At 49.2% G+C, this 21794-nt stretch overlaps 1 protein-coding gene across 1 annotated transcript in view; it reads left to right on the plus strand.

The window, feature by feature from the left end:
• The first annotated feature begins 4206 nt into the window (after positions 1–4206).
• The window catches only part of Btbd16 (BTB domain containing 16), a 43666-nt gene continuing 26078 nt past the window's right edge, over positions 4207–21794 (plus strand). Inside the window, exons 1-6 of the mRNA XM_021653195.2 lie at positions 4207–4278; positions 6814–6956; positions 11280–11353; positions 12939–13082; positions 15149–15238; positions 16642–16756. Coding sequence (XP_021508870.1) covers positions 4207–4278; positions 6814–6956; positions 11280–11353; positions 12939–13082; positions 15149–15238; positions 16642–16756 — 638 coding nt within the window. The remainder of the gene's footprint in view (positions 4279–6813; positions 6957–11279; positions 11354–12938; positions 13083–15148; positions 15239–16641; positions 16757–21794) is intronic.

Here is a 21794-nt window from a genome sequence, read left to right on the forward strand (position 1 = left end):
AGAACCCAGAACTGCCAGCCCAAGGCTGGCCCCACCCACCATGGTCTGGGCCCTCTCTCACTGATCACTAAATGAGAAAAATGCAGCTGCGTCTCATGGAGGCATTTCCTCCCTGAGGCTCCTTCCTCCCTGATGACTCTGACTGTGTCAAGTTGACAAAGCCAGCCAGTGCTGGAAGGCTTGGGGTAAAGGGAAAGAAGTAGTGGAGGGGGCAGTGTTTCTGCTGAGTGTTGGCGCTGGGCCAGGAGGGAAGCGGCACCACAGACTCAAGGTCAGAGAGCAGACTGTGTGCTGTGATGCTGGGGAGGAGGGGAAAGCTCTAGAGGAGGGTGCAGAACTCATTCCCCTGCGAAGGAACGTGGCAGGTGGGTTGCAAGTCTTGTGCTTTGAGACGCCAATGTCTGCCAGAGTGGCTGGTTACACTACCCATCACTTCCTCCCACATCAGGAAACACAGTGTCCCATTTACCAGCAACACACAGGAGTGTGGGGGGAACGTGTGCGCACACACACAAACATTGGTGCAGTGTCAATGAGGGCTGGTTTTGGCCATGGAATCCAAATTACTTTTATTGTCAAAATATCTTGGCAGCCAGGCATGGTGAGCCATCCCTATAAGCCATCCAGTACTTGGGAGGTAGGAACAGGGGAATTGCTGCAAGCCTAGGCCTTCTGAGCTACACACTGAGTACCAGCCTGTCTAGAGCTAGAGTGAGCTCTTGTCTCAGTTCCTTTCCCTCCACGTTCTCCTGCCTCTGAATTTGTCTCCTCTGTGTGTTGAATTTATTTAAAAAAAAAAAAAAAAAATCCAACAGTGCTTTGCTTCCCGAGTGGAGAGGAGGCCCACATCCTGGCAGCAGACTAGGCTCTGCTCTGGCCCCTCTGAGCCCCGTGGCGTCCTCTTGTAGCCTGCTTTCAGCCTGGCTGTGCTCCAGGAGTGTGGAGAGACCCTGGGCTGGGTGCCTAACTCTCCCCTCTGTGAAACCGAGTCAGAGCCCTCAACCTGCGTTTTCTGCCACCAAGTTCTCCCACTGAGCACCCCTCCCTGACCTCCCCTAACATACTGGGTTGAGGAGATTTTGGGACCCACCTCAAAGTTGCGCTTCTCATTCTAGGAATCTGAGTTTGCCTGCCTCCTCCACCCCGCCCTCCAGGTTCTGACTCCGTTTCCTCCTCAGGGCAGTTGGTTCGCAGAGGATTCCATCCACAAAGCACACACTACTGAGCAGCAGCTGACAGGGTCAGCGTGAGCCACCACGAACCCTCTCTTCCTGAACCCCCAGTCTCCCAATCCAAGAAAAAAAATGCACTCCCGGGAGCTATTCAAGCAACTAAAGATGCTCCCGGACACAAATATGAATGAAATTCTAAACATGTACACAGGAGCCAGGTACACTCACCAGGTCCATGACCACAAGGACACACATACAAATATACATGTGCACATACGTGAGAAGGCAAGGGCCCACATGCAAAGCTCATGTGTATGTAAAGCAGGGCTATATATCCACTAGAGATTTTTTTTTTTAGCATGTTCTAAAAAATGGTGTCAGGCTCTTGGGCTGGCAAAGCCACTCACAGACCCCCTCCATAGAACCATCTGCCCTGCAAAGGGGACGGAGGCAGAACCCAGAGGCTGGAAGTTGAGCAAAGTCAGAGGTGCCTCCAGTGTGCTCGGTGGTTCATGTTTCCTGGAACACAGTTACAGACAGAAGAGCATCTGCCTTCCTGCTCTCCTTTAGACCTCACCCGACTCCTCGGGGAAGGCTGTGACTGAAGCTCAGGGGGAAGCCGGTCTCAGGCCTCGTACGATGCCCAACTGACTTCCGCTTCCTGTCCTGTGACTACGGTTCTCTATGGCTTCTGGGGCGATGGTCCAGATTTTTCCTAGTCCATGGTTCCCAGGGAACATGACTGGGCATGATTTTGCCTTCTACCCTGGCCCCTGGTATGAAAAGTCTTGCTCACATCCTTGACTTTTAAGCAGTTCTTAAAGACAACATTAAACATCACCCATTAATCCGTGACTCCTTGGGGGTAGTTTCACTAATGTAAAATGTGATTTTTATTGAAATACTGTTTTGTCAAGATATTTCTGGATACAGAAACAGCGTGCCCCAAATGACAGGGCTGGATAGGACCTTGAGGGTTTCCAGTGGAAGGGTTTGAATCTCAGAGGGTGGCCCAGGGGCTATGAAGATGTTGAAACAGTCCCCTGAGCAACAAGCACAGCAATGCTGCCTCCAGAGGGAGGCTGGAGGGTACACGTGGCACCCATTGGTCTCTGAGGAGCTGCCACCAACCGTCTGTTTTAGGACAGTCCATCTCCCCTCAGCAGACAGCCTGAAGCCTCAAGCTGAGCTAACACCAGAATCCGGAACAGGAAGCCCTTGGAATCTCACTGTTGTTACCATGGTGCCCACAACTACCCCTAGAAACCAAAGGCAGGTTCTCCCCAGCAAGGCAGCTCATCCCACAGGAGAAAGGGGTGAGCCCCAGGTGTCATGAGAGCTTTCAAGATTCAGGCTCAGAAAGTGGCCAGCCTCCAGCTCTGCCTTGATTCAGAGACCAGTGCAACAAGCTTTCCTCCACTCCATACGCAACCACTGTGAACAGCGCCCAGCCAGAGGGCAGCAGGACTCCAGAAGGGTAAGTGGGACCAGCACCTCACCCGTTGCAGAGGCCAAGGGGTCACCTAGTGATGGGAGCTGCTTGCAGGAAGCTCCACCAGGGCAGGGAGGCATTTCAGAGGTCCCTGGCTCTAAAGGGCTGCAGACAGCTTCCTCACCAGAGGACCCAAGAAGCAACAACTAAAGCTCACCATACATTTCAGAGCCATTGAGATAGCCCTGGGGTTCAAGGCCAGCTAGTAAGACCCTTGAGTAAGAGAAACGGAAGCTTGGTGGCTGTCTCTGAGCTGAACTGAGTCTTCTGTGTGGAGGAGGGCCCAGCAGGAGCATTTCTTCATGTGCTGAGCAGCTCTGCATGAAGTCTGCCCGGATCCCTCTCCTCTCCTTAGATACCTCTGGGCTACACTGAAGACTCGGAGCTTTTGTCTGGGAGAGTGGAGAGCAGACAAGCGTTTTAGCTAGAGAGGTTGAGGTCATTTTGACTTCAGTGTGAAAAACAGGTCAGAGAAGCAGCTGTGTATTCTGTGGGGGTGGGACAGACACGTGGGAACCCAGCCATGAATAGAAATGTGTGTGTGTGTGGTGTATGTGGGGGTGTGTATGTGATATGTGGTATATGTGTGTGTGTGTGTATGTGGTTTGTGTGTGTGTGTGTGTGGTATGTGTGTGGTGTGTGTGTGTGTGTGTGTGTGTGTGTGGTGTGTATGTGTGTGTGAGATGTATGGGGAGTGTGCATGTGTGTGTGTGTGCTTGAGCAGAACCTCATGGAGATGGAGCGTGGGGAACTGATTCATCCTCACGGGAGCCTCTGGCAAACCAGCCCTTCATGCTCCCTGTCTGGATTCCTGAATTCACCTGGGTCCCTGTCTGGATTCCTGGTCTCCCTGGGAAGCCTGAGCGTCCTTGTCCCGTGAGCACCTTTCAGTCAGTCCTGCCCTCCTCTCCCTAGAACTGTTATGGCACACCATTAATCAGATTGGTGTCTGATGCTTGTAACCAAAACGCCCTGATTCATTCGGAACCAGCAGGAGAATGGGTGCTTTTGTCGGTCCGCTTTCATAGCCTTTAAATCCACCAGGCCCCGGCACAGCCCTGGCTCTGCCCACTGTTGGGGGCTAGCTGGTGAAGTCACCCCTTTAGGCTCCCGATCCAAGTAAGGAATTATGTGCTCGCCCTACCTGCAGCCAGCTGTTGATCGTCGTCCTCTTGACAATGTGAGAAGCCTTACCTTCCTGCTCCCACGGAGCTGCTTTTCCGAAGCGATAGCATAGATCTAGGCATGGAGGTCCCTCTTAGAACCCAGGCCTGTGGGTGCAGCTCCCTGCTAGAGCTTTTGTGTAGCATGAGGCCCTGCCTCCAACCACAGAACACACTAACTAAAATCCTCAATCCCCTCTGGCTTTGCTGCATCATACAAGTTTGAGGCTTTCTCGTGATTCCTTCGTGGCAAGACTTGGATTGTTTAGGCCACTCTGCTGTATAACATTCTGACGCGATGCTGTGGAGACTTGCCTGATTTTAGGTCTTTGTCTTCCAGGTGCTTGTCCCTTTCCTCCTGTCATCTCCGCTATCATCCATGAAAATGTTGAATCCTGTAAGTGGATCCTTTTGCAATAAGGCAGGCGGTGGCAGGGCTGGGGAGATGGCTGTCAATGCAAAACCCCACAATTCTCGCTGAGAAGTGGGTGAGGGGTAGTTTATTCTGGAGCCAAATAGAAGTGATGTTGGCTCAGGAACACAGATTCAGGTTCCTCTGGGTTTCATTTTCTAACATGGCAACACCTTCGTGACATGTTCTACTGACAGAACACAGGAAGTTACAAGCCAGCACACTGTCCGGTGCACTGGTGGGCGCGTCAGGTGGATAGGCCACAGCAACATGGGGTTGGGGGGACTTTCGGCAGCAGGTAGGGGTGTCACCTGATGGCACCTTGAGGTTTTAGGTTGTTAATATATTGCAAAACTGTTTCACTTGATAGTTACAAGGATGTGTTGTCACACACAGAGGCACGTTTAGTAAGGGGACTGATGGTAACCCAGGATAAACCGTCATTAGGCTCTGGGCCTGTAACATTCCACGTCATTGACATCCTCATCGATTAATCAGCCTCAGAGAAGTTTCTTTCTAGGGAAACTTCCACTCACAGTGGCTCAGTCAGTGAAGCACTTACCATGAGAGACTGAGGATTTGAGTTTGATCCCACAGCACCCATAGAAAACCTGAGTGTGGGTGGAGCATCCCAGTGCCGGGGATGGGAAAAGACAGGAGCATCCTGGGGCTTGCTACACAGCTATTCTTGCTGAATTGATGAGCTCTGGGTTCAGAGAGCCCTAAAAGCCTCTGAAACTCTTTAGTTCAGAAACTAAAAGGGCAATAAAGAAAGACACCCAGTGTCAAGCTCTGACCACACACAGGTGCTCATGCACACAGGCATGTACACACACACACACACACACACACGCACACACATGCACACACATGCCACGGGAAGGCAAGCAGCATGGGGTTACAATGGGAATCCCATGTTTTCACAAGGGCCAGGGCACGCAGCACCACTGAGGGCCTCAAGCGTTTAGATTGCTGCTGGGAAGGGCTAGTCCAGGCAGCACAGCTCAGAAAGCAGGCAGCAGCCCCACTGCTGAGCCGGCCCTTGCTTGTGCTCAGAACCTAAACTCAGTCCATAGCTTGACCACACTAAACTCAACCCGCAGCTTACAGTCACCTAGCTAGGCAATGTGCTAAGACACATTTCCGGAACCGTTTCATTCTATCCTCTTAATAACTCTAAAAATAAGGTGGTACCATCATGGTCACCATCCTTGTCACCATTAATGTTACTGCTGCCACCACCATTACCAGTGTCATCACTATCATTGTCATCGCCATCACTACCATCTCACTATTGACGCATCATCCTCACTAATGTCATTACCAACATCACTTTTACCCCCGTAGCTACCATTAGCACCAACACTACTGTCATCATAATTACTACCACTGTCATCACCATTATCATCACCACCATCACCGCCGCAACTACTACGATTGCCACCGTCACCACAACTATCACCACAGTCATCATCTTTGTCACCATTGCCATTGAAGCTAATTCCCGTTTTGAAGGATGTCTGAGGGACTCAAAAGGTTAAGTGACACTTGCCCAGAGTTGCCAATCAGTAAGTGACAATAACAGAAATTGAACTCAGATCCCACATCCCGTGTCTCCACTATCCTCTTAGTGCCTAAATGGCTTAGGAATGATGGCTTCCATTCCTATGGATCCCTCCTGGTGAGTTTTTCTTGCTGTGTGTCTGAGTCATCAGTCTGGGAGTTGGATCCCTGGTGTTCTCTTCCGTTAAGGAGACCGTATGGATATTCCTGGAAGCATGATTCATAACAGCTAGAGGCAGGAACAGCTCAGATGTCATCAAGTGATGAAAGGATAAACAAACTGTGGCATCATCACACAATGCGATATCCCTCAGCCTTGCAATGGAAGGAAGTGCTGGTATGTGGGTGAACCTTGAAAACATGCCAACTGAACGGAGTCAGACACTGTGACAGTCTACGCTTAGGATATCCAGAGTGAGCCAAGCTTTTAGTGGTCAGCAGCGGTCACCAGAGGTCACCAGGGGAGAGGGGGATGGATGGGGAGCCTGATGGATACAGGGTCCTTTGGTGGGTGATGAAGATATTCTGGAGCTGGGTAGAGGTGATGGTTGCATAAGATTGTGGATTACTAAATGCCACTGAGCTGTATACCATAAATAAATAAGATGGCAACTCTTGTATTATGTATTTTATCAAAGAGAAAACTCTCTGTCCATAGTATCTCTCAAGATGATTTTAGGCTACGTATTCAAAGAACAGTACTGGAAGCATAATACTGTTTTCTTAGCTACCTTCCAAACAAACAAGCAAAATAAAACAAAACAAAAAAAAACAATTATCCCCTGGAAGCCCTTGTTCCAGACCCTAGATTCTAATTACTATATAGTCTGAACCACAGAACACAGGCAGCACCCTTCCCTTGAAAAGGTACTCTGTGATAGACACTAGCCGGGTCTGAGAATTCACTGGCAGCTTAAAGTTTGCATTGCTTTTCTTTGTGCTGTGAAGTCTGGAAAAGCTGGCACGTGGGTGAAGTTAAAGGTCTCTCTCTCCCTGATAAAGCACCACAAGACTCGGCAAGAACGCCAGATTGTTGGCACAACCAACCGGTGGCGCTTTCCCCAAGAGCAATTCCCCGGAGACCTGCTGGCACTCTCCCAGACCTGCAATGCTTTGAACCTAGACCTTGATGAAGCTCTGAAGAACCCAGACAGGTAGGGAGGGTCGAAAACCCGTGACAGAGAACGGCAGCCCCCAAAGGGGGGGGTGCTTAATGACCAGACCATGCTGACAAGATGGTTTGGGATTGCCAGACACAAGTCTATAAGGAAGCTTCACTTGAGGTCCATGCATAGGAATGGACAGGTCCCAAGTGACTCCTTGCTCTGACAGCGTCGATGGTGACAGAAGAGCAACTTTTCCTGTATATATGAGCTTCAGACCCTCACAAGATTCTAACTTCACCATCCAGGGACCAAGTTGATCTCTTGAGAAAGCTCCATGGCTAAGTGTTTGGACATTTTTCATGAATTCCCATTTCCACCCAGACTATTATTCCCATTCCCTCCCTTAGTAAGTAGCCTTGGCCTCAGGCTAGACCATCAGTTTTCCAAATACTGAGTTCAGCCTGTCCAGAGGACACAGCAATGAACCTTATTGCAGAAAGGGCCCCTTCACTTCCTGGTGTTTCCACCCTGGCTTGATGCTACTAATCTCTGAACCGGCAGTGCCTGTCTCATGAGTTCATGGCTAAGTCCAGGTACTGCCCCATAGAGATCATCCATATCCTGGCATGGAAGTTCTGCTGGTTCCATATTTGCTGAGTGACTGGCCAAACATGACCTTTATAGCCAGTGGCTAAACCTCACTAAACTTCACTTTACTCATATGTGAAATGGTGATGATGGAAACTCCCTTGAAAACTCAATGGATGATTAAATCTGGTGCATTAAATCAGGCTATATATTAGAAATACTTAATATGCTGGGGGCAGTGGCACACACCCGTAATCCTAGCACTCTGGGAGGCAGAGGCAGATGGATATTTGTGAGTTCGAGGTCAGCCTTGTCTACCAAGTGAGTCCAAGATAGTCAAGGCTACACAGAAAAACCCTGTCTCAAAAAACCAAAAAAAAAAAAAAAATATATATATATATATATATATACATATATATGTGTTTATATATATATGCACACATATTCTTAGTAATACCATGTGCCTTTAGACACCAGGAGACTTTCTGATGTCATGTTCGAAGGCCAGTGTGTGGGGGAGTACCTGGAATTTGTACTCTGTAGCACACACGTCTCCCAAAGCATACAGTTCTCCAACTTGCCTCTTGTGTTGTAATTTTGGCTTCTCCTACATGGGGTCACTGTCAGCTTTGACAGAAGCAAGATCAAACTGTGGTAAACATATCCCGTCCAGGGTCACTCAGCTCCCACTTATTTTGCGTCTATCACCGTGCCTTGGACAGGTCTGCCCAGCTCTGCTTGCTGGGTCTGTGGGTTTCCCAGGCATGAGGGCCTCCGAGGCTGCTCACCTCTAGATTCTGTGTGGGGTTCTGGATATGGCTTTGCCTAGAGTGCAGAGTGGAGTTGGGGGCTGAGTGACACCCAAGCGTCGACACCTTTCATACACCTGTAGCTTCTTATATGTAAATTGAATATGTTCTCTTATCACATTATTCATGGGAAAGCCTTGAACAGACACAGGGAATAAAAAGAAGCCAAGCTGTCTTGGGGGAGTCCTGGCACAGATGGGTACACACTGCCACTTACCCAAAGAGGCAGCATAGGGGAGGTGCTGCCCAGGCTAGACTTAAAGGAAGAGCCCTTTATGTAAGGATCCAGGCGTGGTAGAAAATGATCTCAGGGCCCTTCCTGATCCCTGGCTGGTGACCCTGGCTGATGCTCTCCTTACATCCTGTCACTGCAGTGACAAGTCTGTATCAAGGTCAGAAAGGTCTTGCAAAGAGGTGTAGATGTCAACAGGAGACCCCTTGATAGTTTATCAGAGTACAGTTTTGGGAGAGGGATATTAGGGACATAGGAGCTGAGTTATAGGAGAAACAAAAGAGCAAACATCAGCCAAGTGTAGGTAGTCCCCTGAGCTACCCAGCCTTCTCCTCTGCCCAGGCATCTTTGTTTTATAGAGAAAAGCTCTGAGAATCAAGGGGCAGGTCCCGAGGTCATGCGGAAGGAAATGGACGGACTGGAACCCAGTCAGTCAGATTGAAGTCCTTGGCGCCCAACATGAAGCACCAAGCCAACATGCCCATAAGTGGCTTATTGCAGGACACCTATACATCCACAGAGAAACATTGGGAGCAAGCACCAGCCTAGGCACACAATACCACTGCCCTCTGCCACATCTTCACTGGCTGTTTTTCTTCCTGGTGAACGAAGAGATGCTGTTTGTACCATAGACTCTACCAGGATACTACAGTGAGCCTGTATCTTGAGGTCTACAGGGCTGTGCGGTAAATAGCCATCATGCCCAGGAGAGGCAGTTGTGCCATTTTGTCCTCTGGCATCCCCTGGCTTGGCTGGCAACGGGGATGTTTGTGAGGCAGGTTGAGCTCATGGACAGTGCCATGTATTTTCCAAAACCCATCGCTTCCATTTAAGGTGATGATCTGAACTCTTAACCCTGCCCAGCCAGCTCTTCTCAGACATGTCACCTAAGTGACTGAAGGAGGGTGTGAGGGTGCCTGGGTTCAGTCCATTACTCCTGCTGGGTAAACAACTCAGGCTCCCAGTGCCTTCCTGAGGTTGAGTCATTTGCAGCCATCTCTGTCTTGGAAAGGGTGGCATGCTGTCACTATTATTCCAGAAACAGGCTCCCGCCCAAACCGCCTCCATACACCTGGCTCACGAGGCCTTCTGAATCACTTGGAAACAGCATTCCCAAGTGGACACAAGGTTACACAGACCAGATGTGGTCTACAAGTGTCCCCTGGCTGGTTGGCTTTCTTGGGATAATCGTCTTCTAACTGAATCTGTGACTCAGGTTTTAGTTTATTTCCACACTCTGTGTGTGGAGTACATAGTGTCTGTGAAAAGCATTATCACAGCTGTTATTCATGCTCGTGGACTCAGTGGACATTGACTGAACACTGATACAGTGACTTGTGCCAGGGCCACAGCAGTAAACACACACCTGGTCTGTTGTGTAGAAGACACAGGGTAGAACAGGCAGCCAGTAGACAGTGCAGGCGTTTTAGTGGGACAGTCTTGGGGTATGTGTGGGGCCAGGAGGGGGCTGGCACAGAGAAAGTGCAATGACACTTTTCCTTGAGAAGTAATAAGAGCTCCAGGAGAGAAGCAGGAGAACCCAGTGCATAATTTTAGGGACCTGAGTGTGTAGGAACTGCATTCAGGAAGCTAGAGCTACAGCCAGAGCGGGAGGCATCAGTCTGTTAAGGTGGGAGCTTGCAGCTTTGTCAGGGAGCCTATGATGACACTGTGGTGGGTCCCCAGCAGGGGAGACAAGGCCAGTTCTGTATGTTGTGTGGGGTGTGAGTCCAAGGAGAGGACATGATAGAGGCTGGGAGGCTGGCAGTGGTTGGGAGACAAGAAGTAGCCTGGACAGAAGTTGAGTAATGAAGACAAAGACGCATGAGCAGATTGAAAAGAACATTTTACCAGATGGAGGCCAGTGATCAGATGTGACAATGCTCAGTTGACTGGCTTGGACCCGGGAGCGCATTTCCTGACACAGCAACTTAGCTGGAAGAACAGGGCAGAGTTTGGGGTAGACTATAGGGTCAATTTTCAGATGTCTTAAAATGCAGGTGTCCAGGTGATTACACTTAATATCCTAGAAAAGAACATTCAATGCTCTTCTCCAGAAGGTATTTATTGAGCACCTATTGTGTGCCATTGTTTTAAAGACTTTCCAATGAAGTGTCATTCCACAGGTCAGGGTAGCCTTGGTAAGCCATTCTTAACAGACACAGGGCTCAGCATTTCGGGTTAGCCAGGTTGAGAGTTGAGGAAACTATCAGAGAGAGAGATGTAGCAAGGTGCTGTTTTAGAGATGCGTGCTCTAAGGCTAGATGACGTAGGGATACTATAATGATGGTTGTTGAGGGATGGACGCTGCAGGAATAGATGATGTGGGGATATTCAAATGATACATGGTGTGAGGATGGATGTTGTGGGGATAGATGTACAGGAATTGATGTTTTAGTAAATTATACGATAGGATAGGTTGTGGCCCGGTTTCTGAACCCTGCCATGAGAAACTCATAAAGTTGGTGACTAACAGTAATCATATCAGGAAGAAGTAACAGGTACCCCGGGTCATACAGTAAAACTAACAATAGAGCCAAAAATAGCTATATGGAGCTACATATCCACCTGGGTCCTATCTGCAGAAATTTAAGGTTTGAGGCCATTGTCCTTCTTTCTCCAACTCTTGCCTCAAATGAGTTAAGACATACAGAGCCTGTTACTAACACCCATCATAACTGTTACAGTTAGCAAAAATGATTTAATATTAACTGCTAGGTCTTCTGTTTGTTTTCCCTCAAGATTTTGCATTTCAAAGCTCCAAAAGCTTTTCGCTCAGAATATCACAAACAGTGGCAAACAAATCGGGGAACCAGGTGAGTTGTCACCAGAGGGTTCAACGGGAACTATGCTGACTTCGTGGGCCTCCTATGGTCCCTTTGGAAGGGACCAAGCCATGGGCAGATAGCTGTCCTGTGAACTACATAGCATCTAACATGAAACAGGTGCCTATAAACATTCTTCTGTTTGTGATGAGTGGAACCATACCCCCCCCCACACACATATGCTTGTGACAATGGGCACAGTAAAGACAAACCCACTAATACCAATAAGTAGCCATTAGAGAAGTGTAAACATAGCTTTGAGGTACAGGGAAACTGCGTCTTTGTCCCTTTGGGGTTCAGCCAGTCATGACTGACATCCAGCTTGACAGTTGCCACAAAGGACTTTTCTGTGGTAGGAGCATAAATCAGAATAGGAAAAAGGTCCATTGAGCCAGGTGAGGGAACTGGGAAGATTGCGGTGGGTCTTTTTTATTTTTATTTTTACATTTTTGTTATGCTGAAGATTGAATCTGAGCCCTCATATATGACAGGCATGCACTCTACCACTGAACCACACCTCTCCTCCTAAGTCAGACTTTTAAAGAAGCTCTTTGGGGTTAAACCTCACAGAATGGTTGCCTAAGATCAAAGATAGCCTCTTTTCCAAGGGAAAGCTAATAATTTCTTCTCATCTGCCATTTATAATGGACCTAGAAAAGCAGTCTGAGATCTTCTTGTAGTGGAGAGAAAGAATACCGGGATTGATTAGTGATGTCTGCCATGTAATGGCCATCTTCAAAGTTGAGACTGATGTCCAGAGAGGGAGACTATGAGATCTGTAATTCTGTTCCTTTCTATAATCACCCCACATATAGGGAACTTTTTTTTCTAACCAAGCATAAACAGTGCCCGAGGTCATCCAAGATTTAACATGCAAATTCAGTTTCTTAACTTCAACATGAAACAATATCTTAAGTTGGTGAATGACCATACCAAGAAAAAGAGACAGGGAACCTAAGTCACACAGTCGATATTTTTTTTTTTTTTTTTTTTTTTTTTTTTTGCCTAGAAACAGAATGGCTCTCTAGAGCATGGGTAGCTTGGAATCACTGTCCTGTTCAGCAGCTTCTCCCTGAGCTCTGTGCCAACAGTAAGAATTGAGTCATTCAGAGACCCTCCCTGACTCCCTTCACACCTCACCTTGGCTTGGCATCCTTGCATCATTCACCTGCCCTCTTATCAAGGCCTCTTCTTAATCATCTATGGCAGATGCAGGCCAGAGTTTGCAAAGGGCTTCCTTTCAAGTGCTGTCTTAGTCCAATATAAAGCCCCTCAAGAGAGTCCACCCAAGAGGGTCCCTAAAGGTCCTTCTGAGCCATTTCCAAGCCCCTGAGGTAGAGCGAAGCTCGTGTGCCTTAGAAATCTACAACTTTGTCAGCGGCACTAGGAATGGCGATTGTCATAACTTGTAGTCCCCCTCAAAGCCAGCAAGTACTTGAACCCACACTATGCTAAGGCCCTGGGAAGCCACTTGCCCTCATTGTCTGCTGAATAAGTGCAGCCATTGCAGAGAGGCCATACATCTTCAGGCAGAAGTGTTCTTGAACTGTGACTCAGCATTGTTTTCTCTCCTCAGATGTGATTCTTGAGTGCCTCGGATTCCAGTGGCAACTCCATCACACCCAGATTTTTCAGTCTGAGACCTTGGCCAAGCTTTACTTGACATCCCTGGTACAGAGCACAAAAAACACCCCGAGGGTTCTGGAAAAGATTCTGAAAGGTAAGCTCCCAGGGGACCTTCGGCTGGAGCTGCAGATACCCTTGGGATTCAGGGAACCTCGCTTGGCACATGGTCATCCCCGTTAGCGACAAATCCTGCTCTGCAGTGTGAGCTCACCATGTGTCAAAACTGCTTCTTCAGCCATGAAGTGAGATGATAGTTCTCGCTGGGTGACTTTGAAGCTTAGAGGGGGTAATAGATGTGGGGTTCTAGAACAATATCTGGCACACAGCAAGTACTCAATGAGTCTACAATATTGTCTTTGTCATCAACACGTCTTACCCAGCCTCGTGAGACATAGATTCTACCTACTTAGGGTAGACAAGATGGGCTATGTTGAATCTCCTGAAGAACTTTCTGGAAGGAAAGCATAGTTCTGAAATCCATGACTGATTGCCCTGTTCACGCTGGCCAGAAGTTTACACATGTGTTTTTCCTTCTGTTCCCTTCCCTGACATTCTTTTTCTCAACTTACCTCCTTCCAAAAAGAATTCAGGTCACTTCTTTTATTCTCTCCTCTTGACATCCTAACCACTTTGGGCCTCCTCTTTCCTGGTCCATGTGTCTTCTCCAGTTACAATGCCAGCCTGGCCCCACTCCAGACTGATTCATAAGCACATGACATGGAAAAGCCACGGTCCCCAAAGCCAGCCGGCATGCTGGTCAAAGTGGTATTGCATTTCCAGCTCATGGAAGCAATGCCTTGCTGTTCTGGAGCCAGCCAGGCAGCCAGAGCCCCCAGTCACTGCCCTTCCCTGAGCCTGGAGTGCACTCTCCTACCTGCTAGGATATGACATGGCGTGGAGCTGCTGTGACTCCCCTCAGAAGCATGGAGGCCTGAGCCCCTTCTTGGTATGTGTTTGCTGTGTGTAAGCAGTTTCCCCATGTCCTCTAGAACAGGGCTGCACTCCTCTGTCTTCCCAGAGCTCAGGTCAGATCCCTGACAGAGCTGTCGATGGAGGCCCTGGTGACTTAGAGAGGGAGTACGCCTGAAAGAAAGATCCTGCAGTGGGAAAGAGAGGGGCAGTGCTCGTGTTATCTTTGATGGCTCCAGAACAGCATCACTAAAAGGAAAACACTAAGTCCTCCCTCTAATCCAAGACCCCTGCTAGTGACAAGGCCTAGCTGATGCTAGAGGGTGCAGGGATGAGAACTCTGTCCATGGCTGTCACTGCTCACACACTGATAAGTGCCAGGACATACATTTCCAGGATGTCCCATGAAAGAGTCACCATCCTCTCTAAGCACTTAGAAATAAGCAGAGCCTCTGCCCCAAGGCTGTACACTGATCTCACATTCATGGCTTCGGTCTTCTTGGGAATGTGTGGGTGCTGTCCTGTAGGTGGCACAGAGAAGGCTTCTGGAAGAGCGCTGGAGAGCTGAGTTCTGTAGGTTCCTAAGCCTTCACATGGCTGCTCATCTTCTTTCCACCTAACATCAGAGGCAGCTGAACTGGGAGCTGGTGTTCATCGTTTAGGATGAAATCCAGAGGAAAAGCCTCTTCTGCTAAGCACGCTCCAGCCGCCTTGATTTCCACAGACCTCGGGAGTGTGGCTAGTTTCCTGTCTGTCTGGGTGTTGGTGGCCTAACCTGGAGGGAAGTTTGAGCCTGCTGTGTCTATCTCTCACTCTGACCCAGCTGCTACTACTACTTGTGTTCCTACTTGCAGCTCGCTCCACCCACAGAGCCCAGGAACCAAAACCATTCGTTGAGGCCCACTTTGCCCTCAAACTGCTCACAGGCTAGATGTGTGGGTGGGGAGAGGGATGAGGGATGGAGAGAGAGGCAGAGACTTAGCAGACATACCCAGTGTGATGCAGGCTTCAGGCTCCCATTTTGGCAACACTATGATCGTTGGGGGAAACTAGAGAGTGACCCAGGAATCTCTCAGCCTTCTGAACTTTGACATTTCCTCTGAGGCTTCAGCTGTCTTACGATAAGTCATCACCTTTAATGTGCACCCAGCAAACAATCAGACTAAATACAGATGACATGTGCCAAGATCCAGCTGTGCACAGGGTGGCAGGGCCCTATTCTTTATCTCTGGGCTGCTTTTTCTCCTCTAGGTCAGCTACCTGGGAAGATCAAAGAAAGGTCCCATTTAAAGAAGATCATCATTTCCTTGAAGATCAATGACCCGGCAGTCACCAGAGTTGGTAACGTAACCCACCTTCATGTTCTGAGAAGTCCATTGAGTGGTCCTCCCCGAGACAAAAATGAACAGCAGAACACAGCGGGCAATTGATACATGCTGCTCCTCAAGAATACTGAGCTGGGACTGGGGAGATGTCTCAGTCAGTATTGAGCCAGCTGCCTGAGCATAAGGACCTGAGTTCAGCACTCCAGGACACAAGGAAAAGCCAGATGCATGCACATCTGTAACACAAGTGCTGGATGGGGTCGGGCAGGCAGACAGAGGCAATCCCTGATCACTGGCCAGCTAGCTTACTAAATTGACAACATCTAGGTTCAGCGAGAGACCCTGCCTCAAAAAATAAATGTGATGAGTGATTGAGAAGACCTTCATACACACACACACACACACGCATGCACCCACACACACATGATGATGAACAGTGCAGAGAAAGAAGTATCAAGAGGGCTAGGACACTAGGAAAAATAGAAGGCAGATCATTGCTTAAGATCAATGCAGCCACTCGTCAGAGGACAAGATACAGGAAAGGAAGGAAATGCAGGCTTCTCAAACCTGGAGGGAAACGGAGCTTCCTTACAGAGCTCACACCTGTAGGTACGGGGGTACCCATGGGCCTAGCCTTCTTTCCAAACAGCACATGACCTGCTCCCTCCCCACTACCCACCACTGGCTGGCTTCCAGAAGTGGTAGGAGGTTCCTGCAGAGTGTTCAACCTTTCCCCAGCTTTCCCAATCAGTCATGCGTGTGAACACAGCATGCGTGACATGCTGTGATGGCACAGGTCTGTGAGTGGGTAGGTCAGGAGTGAATGCTCTGGAGCCCAGGTACGGCTGGAGGGCCTCAGAGCACAATGAAACAGCTTAGCAACACTCTCTCGGAACACATTACATTCAGAGGAGGCCAAGTCCATCTGATCTGTAACCTGGCAGTCTCGTTCCTAAATCATTAACTCATCCTGGCTCCTCCCAGGAGTGCCTGGCCTTTTCTGATGGTCTCAGACTCCAGGGAAAACCTATCATTAAAGCTCTATATCCTGGATCTAGAGAAAAAGAACACCTGCCTGGACATAGCGCTCATTACAGATTCAAGCAGGCACAGTCCTGTGGGGCCATGGACCCCAGGTTAGGGGAGACCTAGGGAGCACGCTGGCCTTGTGGTTTTCTGACACACACACAGACTCTAAAGGCAGGCTCAAAGGAGGAGCTTTATAGTGGAGATCAGCTTTCCTGACCTTCATCCTCAGCTTCCCAAGGTGGTCACCTGCCCAGGTATGGTCTGTGCCCACGTCAGCACTGTTCACCTTTCCTTCAAGATCTCCACCCCCTCCTGGCTGCAGGAGTAGCGAGGCCCGTGGGTGGGCACACAGAGCCCGCACTAACGGCCCCCTCTGCTGCTGCCTCCTAGCCTTCGCCATGGCCCTGAAGAACCTCTACGTGAAGGAGGTGGAGATGAATGTGGACAACGTGCTGGGTGTGCTGGCTTCCGCTCACATCCTCCAGTTCAGCTCCCTATTTCAAAAGTAAGGATGGCAGGAGGGACGGGCCAACCTGGGCTAACTGGGCATATTATTTGCAGCTCATTTCCTGAAACATTCCTCTTTCTTGGAGGTCCTTCGTACCAGGCATGACTTAGAACCCAGAAAGGCACAACACAAAACTGCTTACTGATGCATTAAACGTGTTTACGGCAGGCCCCGTTATTTTAGTGCTTGTCATTTGTGGGAATGAATCACAAGTGAGGAGATCCTACCATGGGTAGAGATTATACAGGTATGCAAAGTGACCTCCCTCGCTCAAGCCTGGCTTGTTTATCAATTTTACCTGAGTTCATCTGGGAAAAAAAAAAAAACAAAAACCAAACTTTATTTGTTAAGTAAACATATACCTCAGTTGGCTTCCTTACTTCTGGGCCCATCCCCTCACTTCTCACTTCAGATAAAGCTTTCTTTTTTTTCTTGAAAATATTTTTTATTGTTGAGAATGTTACATATAGTCACAGTAAATTTTTTTGAAGGGGAAAAAAAAATGCAAAGATCAGGCCAACGAGTATCCCAGATGGGAAAGGCACTTGCCACAGCCCAGTGACCTGAATTTGATTCCCAAGCTGCACATGGCGGATGCGGAGAATCAACTTCCTCACGTTGTCCTCTGACTTCCACGTGTGCACGGTGGAATGTGAATCGATCTCTCTCCCACAGAGTAGATGGATGTAATTAAAAAATCTGAAGATCAGATGTGGCCACTATCCCAGAGCTCATTCTGGGGCATGGCCTTTTTTTTCTGGCTGCCCAGTAGGTGGGCTTGTGGAGGCCGAGAAGGACCAGGAGAATTGAGGGCCAGCATCGAGACTGCTGATCCTGAGGTCACGGGGCCCTGGAGCATGTACACAACGAGACCTCGAGGACACATCTCGGTACCTCTGCCTTGAGTGAGGTAGCTTGATAGGGCTTGGTCACTGGCTCCCACTTAGCAAAGAGCCTTTCTACAGCAACTGTATGAGTGAGAGGAGAAGGCTTTGTTTAGTCCTGTAGTAAGCTGCCCATTTGCCGCAAGCCTCTGTGGTTTGTGTCATAAACTGTGGCTCATCATTATCCCTACCCACTTGCCTGGGGTTTGCTAAGGACTAGGACTAAGGACTGCCCCAAAGCCTAGAGATGACATGTTGGCCTCGGTCTGACACTCACTGTTCTTAGCTCTCTGCAGGGCCTAGCTTCGTCTGTACAGCAGCCCTGAGAGCTGGCATTAGTTTTGATCTAGCTTTAAGAGTGAGAAGGTCGGGCCCAAGAGATGCAAAATTTGATTCCATGTAGAACAGCCAGGCCCCCAGACCTGTAGTTACTAACCACATTATCCTACTTGGCTTGGGTGAGGAAGCTGTGTTATCACGTTTCTTTTACAGCCCCGGTCCATGGGGGCTGGGAGGGTGTTGCTTAGTCAAGCCCTCATTCACTCTTCTGATCCTTCTAGAACCATTACTTGGACTTCTCTGTGATGCCAAGGAATCAGAAAGGGATAGATGGCCAGGTGGCTGCACTTGAGTTACGGGTCAAAAGTCCCTGCAACACAGAAAATGGGTCAAGTAGGGGAGAGTGAAATCAAGGTTCCCAAATGTTACATCCAGGCTGGGTAAGATTAACTTCAACTATGCTTCGTGCCTGATAAGCACAGACACCTCTCTGAAATCCCCCCTTTAGCATCCTGTGAAGTTCCTCTGTGCTGATGCTTCTTAAAGGGCATGTTCGACTCATGGAAATCCTTTGGTGGGATTTGTCTTCCTAGACTATCCTGCTTCTTCTCCAAGTTGCGGGATGTATGTCTATTGCTGCGCCCATTCAGCCCTCAGGATAGGAATGCAGTGGCTGTCTGATTTTCTGTGCAACTGTGATGCAATTTGGTACCATTAGGGCAAGGATGACCTGCCTGCCTCATTTAAACCTCCTCAGGGCCTCAGTGAGTTTTAGCTTGGGTTGTACTGACAAAGTCATATTATATAGCCCAGGCTAGCCTTGCACTAGCAATCTTCTATCCTCAACCTCCTGGGTGCTTGCATTGCAAGGATGTACCTCAGTACTTGGCAAGACTCAGTTTGTCTGTATAAATGAACGGCTATCCCACCCAAGCCAACAGAAGACACCAGCTGCCCTGGAGAGGGCAGAGACAGGCTTTCTCCTGGGGAATCTGGGAGGATGTCACTCATTCATTTTAAAGGCCACATATTTGTATACAACACAACATTTTTCTGAGCCATTGAGGATTCCTGGTGGTGGTGGTGGGGTAGTCCTTAAGGATGCCTCAGGCCAGGTACTCCACCTGGAGCTTCTTACAGGCTTACTGGTGGCACAAATGCTCCACACGCCAAGGACCTCAGGTGCTCACAGGTCTGGGCTGCTCTCTGAGGGACACACTGAAAGGGGCTTGGAGCCTCATTACAGTATGTCTTATGGCCAGACTTGCAGGGCTGTACAGCTGAGCATGATGAGAGGAGCACAGCTAAAGCCAGAGTCAGTTTGTGCGGCATCTTGCAGTTGTCCAAGGAATCTGGCCTTGACTGCGCAAGTGATAATGTCTGAGACTCCCCATACTCCTTATGTCATAGCTGACACCACTTCAGCTCGGCCGAGCCTGTTACTGTGCGCGGCTTGCTCACTCAGATCCTTTCTGAGCAGCTGTTATCCAGGCCCCCATAGTGGAAGGGGAGCTTTCCTCTGGAAATGGGTCTCTAGCCACCTTCTGTCTCCACCCATTACCATCCTGCCTCCAATATCGGCAGCCCTCTACGACTGCTAGAAGCCTGCTCCTGGCTTACTCACGGATGAGCCAAGAATTCTATTTTCCTATTCTCTTGCCTCCTCTTCCTCTTTATTCTGAGTTCCGGAACAGGAAGAACTTTCCGGAACCGGCCGAGCCTGTTGACCTGCTCATGAGCCTGGGCAGATGGGGCCAGTCGCAGATTCTTCAGATCTCCCCAATGGGGTTAGTATTCTAGGTCAGAGGCCAGGGTAGGCCTGCCACACAGCTGAGCTGGTGTTTGAGAAGCTGGTGGTAATTGACGGGGGTGTGCCTGAGAATGTGTGCAAGGACAGCAGTGCCCCGGGTCACTCTTACGACACTATAACTTCCGGCCCCAGATGAGGCCCTGCAGGTTATCCGAGCTGAGGTCCTGGCTCATGAGAAATCAGCCCAGTGGCTGCTCAGGTCTGAACCACACATCCTGGAGTGGAGGTCTTTGCAGGATGGAATCTATGCACACATGTGTCACCTGTGAGGATGACAGGTGTCTACACTGGTAGCTGGTACTCAGATCACAGCTGAGACCATGACTGTCACAGGGTGACTCGGGGTGGCTGGATCAGAAGAAGAAAAAGGCAGAGGTGAATCAGGGGTTTAGGTTGAGCCTGGCTCATACAGGACCTCAAAGGTCCCATCAGCACTTCCTCCACTTGTTTTAGTGGGCAGCCAGTGACCTGAGCACAAAGAGGGGGTAGGAGGAGCAGTCCTTCAGGCACTGCGGGAGGCTGGCGCTGAGGTGGAGCTGGCAGGCACAGGGGATCTGAGCTAGGTTTGGGAAACTTAGTAAGTGACACAAGAGAAAAATTAAAATTACCTAAAAATCCAGAGAAATATGTTACTACATAGAGGCACAAATGTCCTCCGTGATAGCCAGCTAGAAAATGGGCACTGAGCCTCTGTTCTCTTCCATGTTGGCAAAGGGGCCGCAGCAAAGCAGAAGTCAGTAAAAGCAGTTCTCTAAAGGCACGGGGGCTGCGGAGCCCTGCTCATTGGCCACTCTGACTCATCGAGGAGTACGTTTAGAGTGTGCGGGATGGAGGAGATGGCTCAGAGGGAAAAGAGGTATTCCGCCAAGAGCAGGAACCCGAGTTTGACCCCTAGGAACCCCCAAGGTTGTCCTCTGAATCCCACAGGCATGCCTTGGCATCCACACACCTACACACACGTACACACAATGTAATTGACAACGCTCTTAAGTGAATCTCAACTGAGTTTACAATAACCACAGGGTGATAGCCCACAGGAGACCAGAGAGCTCTGTGGCTGCTCACGCTCTGTGCCCTCCCTGACAAGGTGGGCACGCCTCATGCTTGACCGTGACCTAACGCCAGCTAAGAACTTTCCGGGGCGCCACCTTTTACATCACCCTTCCCCAGCTCACTTTGGTTTCGCCCCCACCCTCTCTCCGCATAGCAACTCTGTCACCCTTGCACAATCTGCACATGTCGCACGCCTTCCCACGTGCTTCTTCTCTCGGGACACTGGCCTCTCCACCCCTGCCCCAGCCACTTCTTTGACTTGATGTTTCAGGTTCTAAATTCCACTCTTTCGGTTTCGGTTTGCTTCTCAGATTAAACACAATTAGATCCCCTTTTCTGCATCCCCATGATACATTATGCTTTAGTTTTCTTTTTCTTTTTTAGTTTAAGGGCGTCTGACCTTTTGACATTGAGACACAATGTCATCTACAAATGTGTTGCTCTGAAGTTTGGACATGTCTCTCCTAACCCCTAACCAATTGTGACAGCATGTTGATCTGTTCCAGTGTGTACTCAGCAGTGAGGGAGCCAGATGTGGTGGCACACACCTGTAATCCCAGCACTCAGGGAGGCAGAGGCAGAGGTGGATCTCTGTGGATTCGAGGGTAGCCTGCTCTACAGAGTGAGTCCAGGACAGCCAAGGCTCTACAGAGAAACCCTTTCTCAAACAAACAAACAAACAAACAAACAAACAAAGCAGTGTGTGTCTTCCCATTGGCCGTTAGCTTTGCTCTGTGTATACTAGAGTCCTGGGCCAGAGCTGAACACACTGCATGTGATCAGCAAATACAATTTTGATGAGAAATTGGTCAATGGGAACTAGGCCTAGTTATGAGAAAGGACTCAGATATTCATCAGGACACTACTGTTGGAATCCATTTGTGGACAGAAAGAAACAGCATTTGAAGCCACCCAGTAGTGGGGCAGAAAAAAATGCCTTGGGCAGGAGGGCATCCAGAGGCCATCTTGGCAAAGCCTGAGTCATTAGCTTCTCTGGCTCCAGGCCCTG

Source organism: Meriones unguiculatus, chromosome 1, assembly GCF_030254825.1.
Source record: "Meriones unguiculatus strain TT.TT164.6M chromosome 1, Bangor_MerUng_6.1, whole genome shotgun sequence".
Lineage (NCBI taxonomy): Eukaryota > Metazoa > Chordata > Mammalia > Rodentia > Muridae > Meriones > Meriones unguiculatus.